Consider the following 13,962-nt stretch of genomic DNA (forward strand, 5'->3'; position numbering starts at 1 on the left):
ATGGTGGGGATTTCAAATTTAAAAAAAAACAAAGTGTAAAAAAAAATAAATAAATAAACTCAATTGTACATTTGTAATAAAATGAATAACGTTGCACTGCGGGGTTGTGTTTCAGGGTGGATGCAGGTGTGTCTGTTGAATGGAAGACGTGTGTTTGTGTGTAAATTGGAGATTGAGGACACCAGCGTGGAACTGGAGGAGAACGACAAGGAACAACCCTCCACTTCAGATAAAGAGCGTTTGAATGTAAAACAAGCTATGTTATTGTCTTCACACACGACATGCAACTAACTTGGCACAAAAAAAACTACTTTTTAATCAGTTAAATCAACAATGTCCTTGACAAATCTGTTGCACTACTGAAAAAACACTGAAGCACATGGCTGCTGCTGGCACAGTGGCATCTAGTAAAAAAAATATTCATTCTGGTTACAATATTGTGCACATCCTCTATCAAGCTGGGGAGAGAACTGCCGGCTTGAATCGGCAAACACACAAGCAGGCGACACTGGCTCCGACCAGGCAGGTAGTGTTTCTATTAAACATTACAAAAATAGTAGAATATCTTTAAAAAATAAAAACTATATATAGAGTACCATCTAAAAAAGCTAATTACAGTTCTATAAAATAAACTACAGCCCCCTGTATAAAGTTAGTCAGTACCTATGTCCAGTTTCCGAGTTCCATTCAGGGCGGTTTGCTTTGGGTACAGTTCCGGTCCACTTTATCTGCATTTCCACTGTCCAAACCCAGTCAGCCTTTGTTGTGCAGTTCCTATGACGGTCTTACGGGTCACCTACATCGTCTGGTCCAGGAGAAGATTGAGAGACCTAGAACTGCAAGTGCTTTTAAAATACCCCAAATAAATATGTTTCAAAACAATCACACTTGAGTTTTTGTAGGTTTTTTTGGTACCTTTTGATAGAGGGGAAAAAGGTGTAGGATTTAGACCCATAACATCAGAATGAACACCGATAATAAAATTGCATTCTGTAGCAGATCCACTTTAGGAAAGTCTTGTCAGCGACCCGGAAAGCAGGAGTGTAATCCCTACAGACCCCGATTTAAAAACATCCAGTCAAGATCCTGGCTTCCTCTTTGGATACCCATCAACGAAGGCACTGGAGGAGGGGAGGGAGGGAGACAGAGCTGTGGAGTCGGACTGGACGGCACATCGGAGGGAAGGGGGGGTGGGTCTGTCAGTCGGACTCTTCGCTGCTGAAGGCTCTCAGTAGCGCACGCTTCTCCTCCTCCTCCTCCCTCTTCCTGGGCTTGTAAACCCGTCTCTTCCTCTTTCCTCCCCTCTTCAGCCTTTTCTTGATCACTTCTGAAACACAAAAGACAGACATCAGGGACTGCATTCCAGAGACAGGCAGACTCACCAATGAGGCAGCAGAGTGGTTGGTGGAGTGAGACTGAGTAGGGAGTGTATGGTGGACTGAGATGTGAGAGTGAGTGAAGGCAGTGGTTTGGTGGAGGTCTGTCTGAGTGCCAGTGCAGCGGTGTGTGCGTGTGTGGTGCTCTACCTGCCACAGTGTCGTATCCCTGGAAGCTGGGCGATGACCAGTACAGACTGGGTCCCCTCTGGCATCTCCTGTAGAGCCGGGTGTGCAGGACGGACAGCGTGAGCACCACCAGCAGGAAGCCCAGGGCAGCTGCAGCCCAGGCAGCCTCCTCTGTGCGGAGAGTGGGGTCTTGCATGCCCCTCAACCTGCTCCCTACTACTGCAGCGCCACCCTGAGAGTGATCCCTGCCACTGCAGTCACAGTGCCCAGGGGGGGCCGCGCTGTGAGGGCACACAGGAGTCCTCTCTGACGCTTCATCAGGCTCTCCCTTCTCACCTCTTTTTGAGTCCGCTGCCTTCCCTTCTTCACTTTTCACTCCTTTGATTATCATCTTCCCAGCATCAATGCGTTTCTTTTCCACTCCTTGCATGCTTCCTGCCTTCTCTCCTGTTGCTGCTGCATTATCTTCTCCGTGTGAGTGAGTCTCGTTCCCTTCTTCCCTTCCCCTCTCGTCTCCTGGCTGGTTCTGGGTTTGGATTTGCTCTCCTGTAGAGGGCTTTCTCACTCCCTCGGTTCCCCCGACGGTCTCGTTAGTTCCTCTTCTCTTCACCTCCGCGCCGGGCGGAGCAGGGGAGGGGAGGAGGAGGTGGTTTGGGGTTTTTTCATCCTTTTTTGTTTCGTTCATCCTGGCGCTTCTCCTCCCTAGCACACTCCTCCTCACTCTTCTCTTCCTCACCCAGCCCCCTCTCTCCTCTGTCCATTCTCTCTCTCTTCCCTCCCTCCATGGTGGCAGTCTCTCTATAAACAGCTGCTGCCTCTGAGCCTAATGATGGGGAAAAAAAGAAACTAATATTTTTCAGCATCCTTCAAAATCCTCACTGGTTTATATTTATCATACAAGATTACTGGTCTAAAAAGTAAATAGTGTTAGTTTTGTAAAGAGGCTTTGCACAGATTAAAACCAAATTTTACAAAACTGAGCAGAGACAAAACTATATATAACGTTTCATGAAAGGTTTGCGTTGAACCAAGTACTGCCGGCCAGCAAAGAAAATAATTCTTCATTATTTTTTTATATGAAACACTTTGCAGTAAGCTTTTAGTGTTGCATGAAAAAAGGTGTGACTCTACAAGGAGTGGATAGGTGTACAATTCACATCACGAAACGAACTCCAATTCAGAACCCCCCCAGTATTCCCCCTCCCTCCTTCCCTTTCTCTCTCCCTCACCTGCACCTCTGCTCGGGGACACACGTCTCTGTCAGTCTCGTCAGACACGACCTTCGACCCCCGGATCAGCAGGAGGTTGTACAGCCCGTCCTCTCTCATCCCTGACTCGTGAGCCCTGGTCACACTGCTCCGCAGCCAATCAGCAGCCTCCATCAGGGTCACATGGGACATCTCCAGCGTGCGGCCCCAGGCGGCCAGGGCAAGGGGCTGGCAGGAGGAGAGAGGTTGTGAGTAGACAGATACATACCTGGAAATAACTGGAAAACACCCATTACGAAGTGAAGTGTCATAGCCCTACTACTACACTACCTCCACCTTCAATTAATTATTACTGATGAAACAAGCGCCAATCCTTCCTAAATCGCCAGAGCTCTCTGCTGTTTAGGTGTCAACAAGCCTTAGCATGACTCGGGCGCTGGTGACCGAAGCAGAAAAATGGCCTTGATTGATTGTCTTTGCAGGAGTGAAGTGAGCTGTGTCAACACTTTCCTTTTCTTTCTGCGACGTGGATTGAGAAAGGGGTCTCGAGAGTCAGGGAAAGGAAATGGAAGATCATCATGGAAAGCTCAAGGACAGGTGGACCATGAAAAGACTAACGATGGCTTAAAATATAAAGCTGTACAGCATGCTTCTGTATTTGTACCTGCGACTACTGCTGGGTTATTTAGAATAAATAGAGTAAGCATGTTAGTGTGACTCGTTGTGTATATGTGTGTATATATATATATATATATATTATACCCATGTGGGGCTTGTTATTGTTATGGCTACTGTGATATAAACATAAATATTTAAAGAAATAGAAAATGTGCTCATTGCTTTCTCTATCTTAGTATTTGTTGAGCTGGGGCGTACCGTGTGGTTTGTCTCACCAAACACATGCAATGCTCCAGTCCAAACTGTTGAAGAATAGCCAGTAAATGTTTAGCGTTATTGTGAAATGGCGCCCCTAGTGGTAGGATCTTTGGCTGCTAAATCCCTTGCTCAGTGGGTGTGGTGCTGGTAATAAACTGGCGTGTGCGGAGGGTTTAGTATTTAAACGCAGGTGGTGCTGGCAAACAGCACTGGAGCCAAGACTGACTGACTGACTGCTCAATTCATGAAGTAGAAACACTAGCAGGGCAAGGAGGTTCTTCAGAGAATGATTTACACCGAGGTCTTGGGCACTCACCCGCGCGCGTGTCAGCCCGGGGAATGGCGTGACGATGTGCTTGAAGAGGCAGGAGCGTGCCAGAGCAGACAGGCTCGCCCGCAGGGAGGGAGGGGCACACGGGTGGTACAGGAACGCTACCCCGCCGTGCTGCAGACACACAGAGAGAGGGTGAGACGCTGACGGGCAGGAGTGTAGGCACACACACACACAGAGGAGGGGGTACTGTCTTACCTCCAGATTGTGCACCCAGCGCTGGGGAGGGCAGTACAGGTACTCTCCATAATGAGCCCACTGCGGACGGTGCCTCCCACTGAAACACAGCAGAGACACAGTGAGACAGAACACAGCCAGCTCACAGTAACAATAATAATAATAATAATAATGACAGCAGGGACACAAAAACTATTACAAGTAGCAGCAGCACGTGAACTATGGAAATGAATCGTTTTTATACCAGTTTAAAAAAAAAAAGTTTAAAATGACATTACCCCCCTCTGACTGCTTTGAAATGGACTCACCCCGGGAAGCAGATTACAACAACAACTACAAGAGTCAAACCCTTTTAATATCACTTCAAAAAGACTGAGCAGAAATGCAGAGAATAAGTAGCGTTTCCTTAGCAGGGGTTCAACAATAACCCTGTTAAAGCAGCAGCACTAGGTATTGCAGCAACTGCAACAGTGAACATAAATCAAACTTACAGTCTATCAATACGCAGCCTATCACACTAATTATGGGCTGCAACATCTCAAAACTCTTCATCGAGCCAGCGCATGACCAGGGGCAGTGACAGCAGTAGGGCGTGAAGATGCCATTGGCTGCGTCTGGTTTAAGCCCCGCCTCCCCTCCCCAGATCTATTGGTCGCCTACCTGTTGGGGATGGTCTCGTTGTACTTGATTGGCTTGCCCATGCAGATGTGCGAGGAGCGCTATGAGAGAGCAGAGGTAAGACTAGACTTCTATTATAACAGCCCGGCAAAATGAATACACCTTTGCAAAAAGGGTTGTTTTTACTGTCTAATACATAGCAGGTTCCCATAAAAATGAAAACAATCATAATAAAAGCAGCTGCATGATATTACTGTATATATTGTGCAGAAACAACATCAAGATACAATATATTTATCAGCAAAGTGTAAATATGACCACTTCATTATAAATATTTAAATGAAAAGCATGACAGATTTCCAGTCCTGTAAATGTATTACCTGTATGGGATATTTTTTGTCCACGCTGGAAAGTTCCTGCAATGAAGAAGCGTGGCTTTAGCACAGTGGAAAAGTGGAATTGAAACACTCCCACAGGTACCTCGCACTTCAATATCCTCTCTCTTACCTTGTCTGGGAGGGGCCAGTGAGGCCCGGGACACTGGTATGCTTCTGGGGGAGGCAGGTCCACTTCCAGAAAGCTCTGTCCTCAGAAAAAAACACACACGAGCATTTAATGGGACAAACACACACCTTCCTAGCAACCAAAACCAGAACACACTTCAGGGTCTGTGGAGGTTTCTCATTACACTCTTTGGAACAGTTTTGGCACGAAGAGCAGCAGTGGAAGGGTCAGCTTTGGCCGTCCCTGCGTTTTCACTCCGACTCGGGTGAAGCCCACCCGTCCGGCCACAGGGACGCCACGGGGTGAGGCAGGGAACGAAGCGCATTCAGAGCGGGGATCTGCGCATCACCCCAGGCAGCTTCCTCGGGAGCAGCGGCTGGAAACCTGGTTCCAGGAGACCTAGTCTGAGGCAACCCTGCTGTATCAAACCCCAAGCCCCCCTGAGCTTAGTCTCCTGAAACCAAGCGCCAAGCCACTGTTAGTGTGTGTTCCCTTAGCAAGAGAGTGGCTTACATACAGGGCAGCATAATAATAATAATAATAATAATAATAATAATAATAATACGGTTCTGGCGCTTACCTTCCCGTTATCACAGATATCCAGCGGTTTTGAATTTGCCACCGAAAGCAGTAGGACCAGAACCCAGGGATGGCGCACCCCCGCCCCGCCCCTCTGAACTGCAGGACCCGGTACCGGCGACATCGGGGCGGCTCCGAGGCGTCAGTGCGGAGCTCCAGAACTCTTCCGAAACCGACTTCAAACTGAACAGACCCCCGGCTTTATTTACAGCAGCGATGTCGCGTTTTAATTAATTAATAAATAAATAAATAAATAAATAAATATTCAGAACAAAAAAAAACAAAAAATTGTGTTAAAAACAAAAATCTTCCGTATTTCAATACACCGCACCCACCACTCAACCAGAACCGAGTTATGACGCACAAACCATAAAATATTAGATGGTATATTTTCACAAGTCGTGTACAAAACTAAAGGTTTATATTAAAGCCGGATCGCTTTTAAAATAGCTCCTTCTTTTGTTTGTTTGTTTCCCCCGCGTTGTTATTATCTCAGTAATCTGTTAAACTGGTTTCCTCGCAGTATCAGCTGTGCGGTGCACAGGTACACAGTTTGCCTTTTCAACGATAATATTAAAAAAAATAAAAAACGTAAACGCAACTTTGGCCCTTAATAATACACGCGAACTCTGTCTGTACACACCGCAGTGACAGTTAGATTGATTTATTTACTTTTTAGACTAAAACTTCGCAGCTCAACGTGCAGAGAGCCGCGCCACGCAGACTCAATGCTGTCAACATTATTAAACACACACTGCCCAATGTACTGCAGAAACTACAGCGGCGCCAGAGGGACAAAACGGACAGAAACACAACGCCCTCAGAATCGCCCTGCATTTCTCACGAAGCTAAAGCGCAGCCCGCAGTAGTAGGGCACTCCAATAAGAACAGGGTGCTGGCTTGCTGCAGTCTGCTAACACGACTGGGTACTGCGTGTTGCCACTGCTGAATTGTTTCTACAGTATTTACAATGACTTGGCTGTCATTCAACCCTTTCAAATTATCGCTATGGTTTAGTTAGTATAGGCCAGGGCTTCTCAAACCCAGTCCTGGGGACCCCCTGTGGCTGTTGGTTTTCATTCCAACCCAGCTCTCAGTTACTTGACTAGACCCTTAATTGAACTGATAATCTGCTTAATTACACCTTTTTACTTGTTTTCAGCTCTTAAAACAGTTTAAGTTTAAGAAGCCCCGGTATAGTCCAAGCATGCCTTGAAAAGCATGGTAAACAATTGATAAATTGCTTGCCAATTTGAAAACGTCTCTCTTACTTTTACAGGGTAATTAAACATGGAAAAGCTTCACATGTGTGATTTGGCTGCTCCCATCTCTTAAACAGCATGCTTGTACTCGCCTTTGCACTTTATTGATCTGCTACACAGACACTGATTAACCCTGGAGGGAGCCCGTGCGCACATCACTGCAGACAGGACGGTCCGAGGAGACCTGTCTGTAAGGCAGGCTGTAACTCCCGCTGCACAGAGGAGAAAATTTCAGAGAGCTCGCTGCTCATTCGAACAACAGTGGTTCAACTAAATAATAATACAGAACTGAATACGTCACCGCTCTTTCTGGTGGCAGAAGACAATCGACAGAATGCTTTAAAAGCAAGCTGGTATACAAATGTGGAGATTACCAGTATCTTAAACTTGAGACCTGGAGAGGACTGATGCTTTGAAGTTTGGACGAAAGGACATCTGGGCAGTTGGGTTATTGCAAGTCAGTGGATATTAAAATACTGTAGTACTACAGGGCTGAGTTTGGGGTGGTGTTATATATCTCAGTGGATATACAGTATCATGAATGACTAAAGGGATTGAGAGCAGCATGGTTTGAGCACGGCTGGGGGTCAGTGCTGAACCTGTGTTTCCATTACCTACTGTTAACCAGGCTCAAGCAGCAGCATACTTCTGTTCAGCTCACACACAGACACACTGGCCAGCACGAGGGTGAAAGCTAAAACTACCTTTAGAGAATGCAAACTAAACGGACAGTCAACGTTGTTATAATGTATTGTGGAACACTGCAGTTTATTAACATACAGAACAAATGGCAGCCCTAACCTGCTTGAAAAGGGATGGAGGGAGACCCTAGAAAACACATCCGTACAGCAAGCGGATTTTCGTTTATACAGTGACTGACCTTTGTTCTGACAGCATACTGTAGGTCTACAACACCAGGTGGGAATCCATTGCAAACAAACTTCTGTTGAGCTCCAGACCAGTTGGACTTGCTACCCACCTGCTTCCTGTTGCAAGATCAGTTCGGGCAGGGGGGGGGTGGGGGCACCAAGATTTCACTTTGAAGGGAAGTTTGTTTAACGGACGTGCATCGCCTGTGGACTGTGTGTCTCTCTGCGTGAACAAAGCTGGATTTACACAGCAGCAGGTCAGGGGTTTGTATTGCTAATCTGTTACATAAAGGTTGCTTTGAGATTTATTTCCCAAGCCTTGCTCTTTGTCATTTCATTGAAATTATGTTGAGCCTGGTCTTCTGCAGCAAAATCAAGATTCTAACTGCTTGAGCTGTAAATTCAGAACAAGAGAGATTCCTATAGGAGGATCGACCAGGTCTGCGCTAATCTTACTGGACCAGCTCCTGTCTGTAGCTGTAATGTGGGGATCGGTGATATTCCTACTGCTGTCTCTGATTCTGCTCATTGCGATTCTCCTACTGAGCTGTTTCCGGGACAGAACCACAGCAGCTCTGGGGCACCTGGGCTGGAGGAGCCGGCGTCGATTGCGCTTCTTGTTCTATCCCCCCCAGGGTGGGTCGGAGAGACCGCAGCTGATCTGCAAGCCCTCGACCCTGGCACGCTACCTACTACAACACTGCGGCTCTTTGGGCGGGCCCTGTACCCCAGATTGGCCCTGGGTGGACCCCCATTTACAGACCCTGCACAGTCTGGTTTGGCCTTTACAAGGCAGGGCAATAGATTTTGCCCGGGACCACCTGCAGCTGCGGGACGGGGGGATAGTGGCCCTGGACTGGGCCGTGGGGGTCACGATACGGAACTGGAAAGCCACAGGACCTTCCTCATCCTCCTCTCCACCTGTGCTGATCATAATCCCCAACTCGTGGGGCAGGCTGACCCCGCATGTGCTGGAGCTGTGCAGGCTGGCTCTGGAGCAGGGGTTCTACCCAGTGGTCTTCAACAGGCGAGGGCAGGGGGGCTGTCCCCTGGTCACCCCGAGTGTGCAGCAGTTTGGGGACCCCTCTGACCTGATGGAAGCGGTCTCCTACATCCGGTTCCGTCACCCCTCTGCGGCGCTGCTGGCTGTGAGTGAGGGCTCGGGCTCAGGGCTGCTCCTGTCCTACCTGGGCGAGTGTGGCTCCTCCTCCTACCTTACCTGTGCCGCCTGCATCTCACCTGTTTTCAGAGGGCAGCAGTGGTTCGAGTCTCGCCTGCCCTGGCTGTACAGGTGGGCACTACTGCTCTACCAGAAACTCAACCTGTGCAGGTAAAGGAAGTTACATGGTTCTGATTTGTTCTTTTTACTTTAGAAATAAATTATATATATATATATATAATATATTATTTTTTTCTGGTCATGTTATGGGGGAAAAAAAGCATTTCAAACATTTTTTCACAAAGCAAGAACATAAGCATTATAAAAAAGATATATACACACACAAATATATATTGTGGATAAACACGTTTGTGTCTTCACAAGAGTTTCTGGACCACATTTAAAAAACATAAAATAAAATAAACACGTAATTGTCATCCTTTTGCGTGGATCTTCACTCCTGTTCCCACAGGTACTCCACGGCTCTCAGCGAGGCGATGGACACAGACCGGCTGTTCAGCTGCACCTCCCTGCAGCAGTTCGAGGAGCTCCAGTTCTGTACTGGTGGCACTAGAACGCAGTCCCCGCTGAACTGGGAGTCTTACTGGGAGCGGAACGAGCCCCTTCGGGATGCAGACGAGGTGGCGGTGCCGGTTCTGTGCCTGTGCAGCTGGGACGACCCGATCCGAGGAGACCCCAGAACCACGCTGCCTCTGGAGCTGTTCGAGACCAGCCCCTTCTTCCTGCTGGCGCTGACACACTGGGGAGGGCACTGCGGGTTTCAGAAAGAGTCCGCCGACGAGGACAGCGGCACCCACTGCTGGAGCCAGGCGGTACTGATCGAGTACTTCAGGGTGGTGGCGGAATTCTTCCGGGCCGAGGAGAGGCGGAGCCAGGGTAGGGGCACACCCCCTCGCAGGCGAACCAGCACGCTGTTGCCACGACGACGGAGAGGTACCCTGCAGAGAGATCCACCAGCCACAGATGACATCTTCAACTGGCACAGATCTTACACACGGTGACCCAGGGACGTGGCTGCCCAGCAGCGTTTAATACCTACTGTAATAATCTACCAGCTTCTCTTTGATGACCGCATGCACCCATTTACAACTGGACGATTTTAGTTAAAACAAAACATATTCAAAAGGGTGGTTATGGAAATCACCAGGCCAGTGTGCACTACTGCTGGGTGCTGTGGAGATATAAAAAAAACTAAAATAAAATCCTTCAACCAAATCTAAGGTGTGCATCGTAAAGCATACACTGTCACCCTTTCTGGCTCTGTGCTGGAGTTTCTAGATTTCTGTTGCCCATCATTTGGTGCCTCTATCTGCTGCATTTTACTGCTCTGTAAGAATGTAACCCCCCCCCCCCCATACCCAGTGATGCTGGTAAATGTTAGATTTCTTTCTGTGTAATATTGTTTAACTCGTGCTGCTGTCCTGAACAAACTCCTCTGGTCACTCATGAGTGGAATGAACTTGTACCAGGGTTTACTCGACTAGTATTAAAAAAAAAAAAAAAAAAAAGATTAACTGAAGAATCACCACTCAAATCCGCACGCCCATAAACTGGTCCCTTCTTAGTTATCAGAGCTGACAAACCTTAGATTGTTCAGGGTTTCTATGCTCAGGTTTAAATGCTATTACGGGTTATAAGATTTAGGTATAATATAATAATAATGTATTATGTACTGGTAGTAGTTGTTGTACATGCTTCCTCTTTCTCGCTGCAGGGTAAGCGGCCCCTATAAGGGATGGAAAGATACTGACTACCAGCTCAAAAGAAGTTCTCTGAAGTTTTCTTTATTTGGCAACCGCAAGCTGCACCCGTGACATTTCACAGAAATGTCACCGGCTCAGTCAGAATAGGAATAATTTTAGGATGTCTGCAATTCAGATAAGTTGTTATTGTTGCATATGATTGGTCTCATCGTACTCTTCCAAGCTGTTGCTATCCGCGAATATTGAGTTAAGCCTCTGTGATTGGCTCGCAATAACCGCAGGTTACAAGGTATATATTATGCTTACTGACTCTGTGAAGTCAGAACACTGCTTGGTCTTCCTAACACCTACGTGTGTCGAGTGTGCTCTCAGGTTTGCAAACTATTAAACTCGTTTACTCAATCTTGTTTGTTCTACCGAGCCTCTATTAGAGAGTTGATATCAAAACTCCCACGACACTACATTTGCTGAGATTGTATTTTTCACTTCAGAATGCTTGGAGGTGCACAAACATGAACTTTGCACCATGGAGTAACACATGCTTAAACAAACCTCCAGTTTACTCAGAAACAACAGAAAAAAAAGCAAAGCTTGAGCTCTCTTTCCTGATTTTAAACACATACCCTAAATGAAGGCACAGTCCAGAGCTTGTACTAAAATTACTTTATTACAGTTGATTTTTTGTCCAGTATCCCCTCGTAAATGATGCAAAGGATAATTACATGACCCTAAAGAAGTTGTTTTTCTTTCTGACAATCAGCTTCACAATCTATACAATTAATACAGGTTATATATGAATTGTAATGCATGTTGAGCCAGGAGAATCACAGAATACTGACAAATATGCTGTGCAGAAGCCCCGCACTGGTGGAGAAGTGGGGTACAGAGTCAGGGGGAGGCACACAGCTGGCACAGGGGTCTCAGCTTTAGGGACGGGCAATTGATGTTGCATTCCAAGTTGGTTCTAGCAAACAAACTTGGTATTTTTTTTTTTTTAAACCTGAATCTGGACCAGTATGGCACAATGTGTAACAGGAATCAGGCACCAGATCTAACTGGGAATGATGGAATATTCAAGAAACTCAAAGACTAGGTTTCAATGCATTTGGCCATTCTTACTGGAAAGTGGGTTCAGCTGTCCGGTTGCATTTACACGTGGTTAAAACACCACCAAATGGTCAAATCGTTAAAAAAAAAAAAAAAAAAAAAAAATCTTTAAGTAAATTCTGTCTTTGCCACTGTGACAGCAGCAGAAAAGTATAAAATCATAAATAAAAATTATACATTTATTAAAATAATTTAATATGTACATGCAATACACAGGTTTGTTTACCCCATGATTCCCTGCATCGACATCAATAAAACTGCTTCAGTGAGAATGGTCAAGTCAGACAAACCTGGTTAAAAGACCCATCAGATCCTGTTCAGTACAGAGGTACACCTGGAATTAAAAGATCTTTAAATGCACATTACACACTGGGTAAGGATATAATTGGAGACTACAATTACAGCTATGGGATTTTAGATGGACAGGAGAAGGATGCCTTCTCCATACACAGTAGTAGACTGTACGTTCTAAGCAACAGTATATAAAATTGGTCACTTCCTTGGGAAACAAACAGTTGCCTCAAGAGAATTAAATGAGTCACTAAGGTGGGGAATCTAAACTGTTCATTTTAAAATCAGAAACAGTCTGGTGGTTTTGGCAAGCCCGTAACTCCGACTGGCAGGGCCCCCTTTGAACTTTAACCTTTGTGCCACACTCTGACTCCCTCGCCACTCTCTCTGGTGAGGGGAAAGATGTTTCAATTTTTTTTTTTTTCTTTCTCAACTGGAAATAATAATAAAAAAAAAACTAGAGCAACAACAAGAAATAGGCAGTTAAAACATTCTTTTCTTTACTGGCAAAAAAATAAATCTTATGCCTTATTTTTTACATTTTCTTTGTCTTGTGATGGCGTTTTTTTTTTTTTGGTGCACGGAGGCAACAACAAAAACAATCAGCGAACGAAAGAAAATGAGAAAAAAGAACAAAAGTGAAATTGGGCCATGAAGGAAGAACGAAAGCAAGAGCAGCAGTTACATTTAAAATGGTGCAACTAGCACAGTATGTGTGCAAACAAAACCAGAGGCATACCGAGACAGCGCGAGAAAGAAAGAGAAAGGATGAGGAAGAGAAAGGGAAACAGTGGAGGAGTGAAGTGCAAAGCAAAGCAAATGACTGGCAGGTATGCAGCCAGCCACCTCTGGGTTAGATCTCCGGACAGCTCTGTGTGTCTCTCCCCAACCCAGCGCTGACTACATGTTCACATACAATAATTAGGTTATTTTTTCCTTTTATACTTTTTTTTTTTTTTTATGTTAAGAAACCAAGTTTTTTTTTTTTTCTTGTTTAATTTCTTCACAATACAAGCAGTTATTTCAATGTATTTTTGTGTTTTTTTTAAATTCTAAAATGTACAATATAAACATTTTCCTATACACCCACCCCAAAAGTGTTCCCAACTTTAAATCCACACATTTGCAACGTTTTTTTTTGTCATATAGTTCCTGTCCCCGTAGTCACAGAGGAGGGTCCGTCACTGTCCGAAAACAGCAGGGACACCACAGGGGCACAGCAACAAACCCCACCCACCCAAAAAGAAGCACTGTACACCCACACAGCCTGCACCTCGTGGGACCAGAGGACCTGCATGGACCGAGGGGGCGGAGCCCTGGTAAGAAGCCACAGCAAAGAGAGTCACACAGGAATGAGCTCGGAGTGTCCTTTCACTAAACTGCCTGCAACTACATCTGTCATTGAATAAACTGCTCAAGTCATTAAGCAATTTGTTACATGACAGATAACGCTGTTTTTTGTTTGTATTCTCTGACCTGCATCCCTAGAATCAGAATGCCACATACATGCATATATTTTATGATCCTTAAACACGTTACCTTCTGTAATCTGTGCCACTTTGACCCTTCATAATGTCATGTGCTTGCAGACACCGTCCATCTCCCCAGACAAGAGACTAAATCAAGGTTTGCATCACTGTCCTGCTCATTTAACATGCCTTACCTACTTTCAAAATCCATTCTGGAAAAAAGATATTCCATGAAAATATACCATGCTTGTGGGAATGTGTAATTATGGCTAGATAGCACATA

At 45.8% G+C, this 13,962-nt stretch overlaps 2 protein-coding genes across 2 annotated transcripts; one reads left to right on the forward strand and one right to left on the reverse strand.

The window, feature by feature from the left end:
• Window positions 1–239: 239 nt before the first annotated feature.
• On the reverse strand, window positions 240–6,614 carry tp53i13 (tumor protein p53 inducible protein 13). Its single transcript, XM_041241267.1, has 9 exons — window positions 5,800–6,614; window positions 5,223–5,297; window positions 5,096–5,131; window positions 4,758–4,816; window positions 4,119–4,197; window positions 3,906–4,034; window positions 2,735–2,941; window positions 1,527–2,328; window positions 240–1,327 (listed from the first exon to the last, which is right to left on the reverse strand). The coding sequence occupies exons 1-9, from the start codon at window positions 5,920–5,922 to the stop codon at window positions 1,200–1,202; spliced, it is 1,638 nt and encodes a 545-aa protein (XP_041097201.1). The 5' UTR covers window positions 5,923–6,614; the 3' UTR covers window positions 240–1,199.
• Window positions 6,615–6,975: 361 nt separating this feature from the next.
• Window positions 6,976–11,803, forward strand: LOC121308648 (protein ABHD15-like). The gene is made up of 2 exons (XM_041241168.1): window positions 6,976–9,259; window positions 9,561–11,803. The coding sequence occupies exons 1-2, from the start codon at window positions 8,412–8,414 to the stop codon at window positions 10,108–10,110; spliced, it is 1,398 nt and encodes a 465-aa protein (XP_041097102.1). The 5' UTR covers window positions 6,976–8,411; the 3' UTR covers window positions 10,111–11,803.
• The last annotated feature ends 2,159 nt before the right edge of the window (window positions 11,804–13,962 follow it).

Source organism: Polyodon spathula, unplaced genomic scaffold (assembly GCF_017654505.1).
Source record: "Polyodon spathula isolate WHYD16114869_AA unplaced genomic scaffold, ASM1765450v1 scaffolds_764, whole genome shotgun sequence".
NCBI classification, from domain to species: domain Eukaryota; kingdom Metazoa; phylum Chordata; class Actinopteri; order Acipenseriformes; family Polyodontidae; genus Polyodon; species Polyodon spathula.

Excerpts from the sequence above, each read along its gene's own strand:
- LOC121308648 (XM_041241168.1), top strand. The coding sequence starts at position 8,412 with ATGTGGGGATCGGTGATATTCCTACTGCTGTCTCTGATTCTGCTCATT. Across the intron at positions 9,260-9,560 it reads CAGAAACTCAACCTGTGCAG|GTACTCCACGGCTCTCAGCG; the intron begins GTAAAGGAAGTT and ends CTGTTCCCACAG.
- tp53i13 (XM_041241267.1), bottom strand. The coding sequence starts at position 5,922 with ATGTCGCCGGTACCGGGTCCTGCAGTTCAGAGGGGCGGGGCGGGGGTG. Across the intron at positions 5,132-5,222 it reads ACTGGCCCCTCCCAGACAAG|GAACTTTCCAGCGTGGACAA; the intron begins GTAAGAGAGAGG and ends TCTTCATTGCAG. Across the intron at positions 1,328-1,526 it reads GGGATACGACACTGTGGCAG|AAGTGATCAAGAAAAGGCTG; the intron begins GTAGAGCACCAC and ends TTTGTGTTTCAG.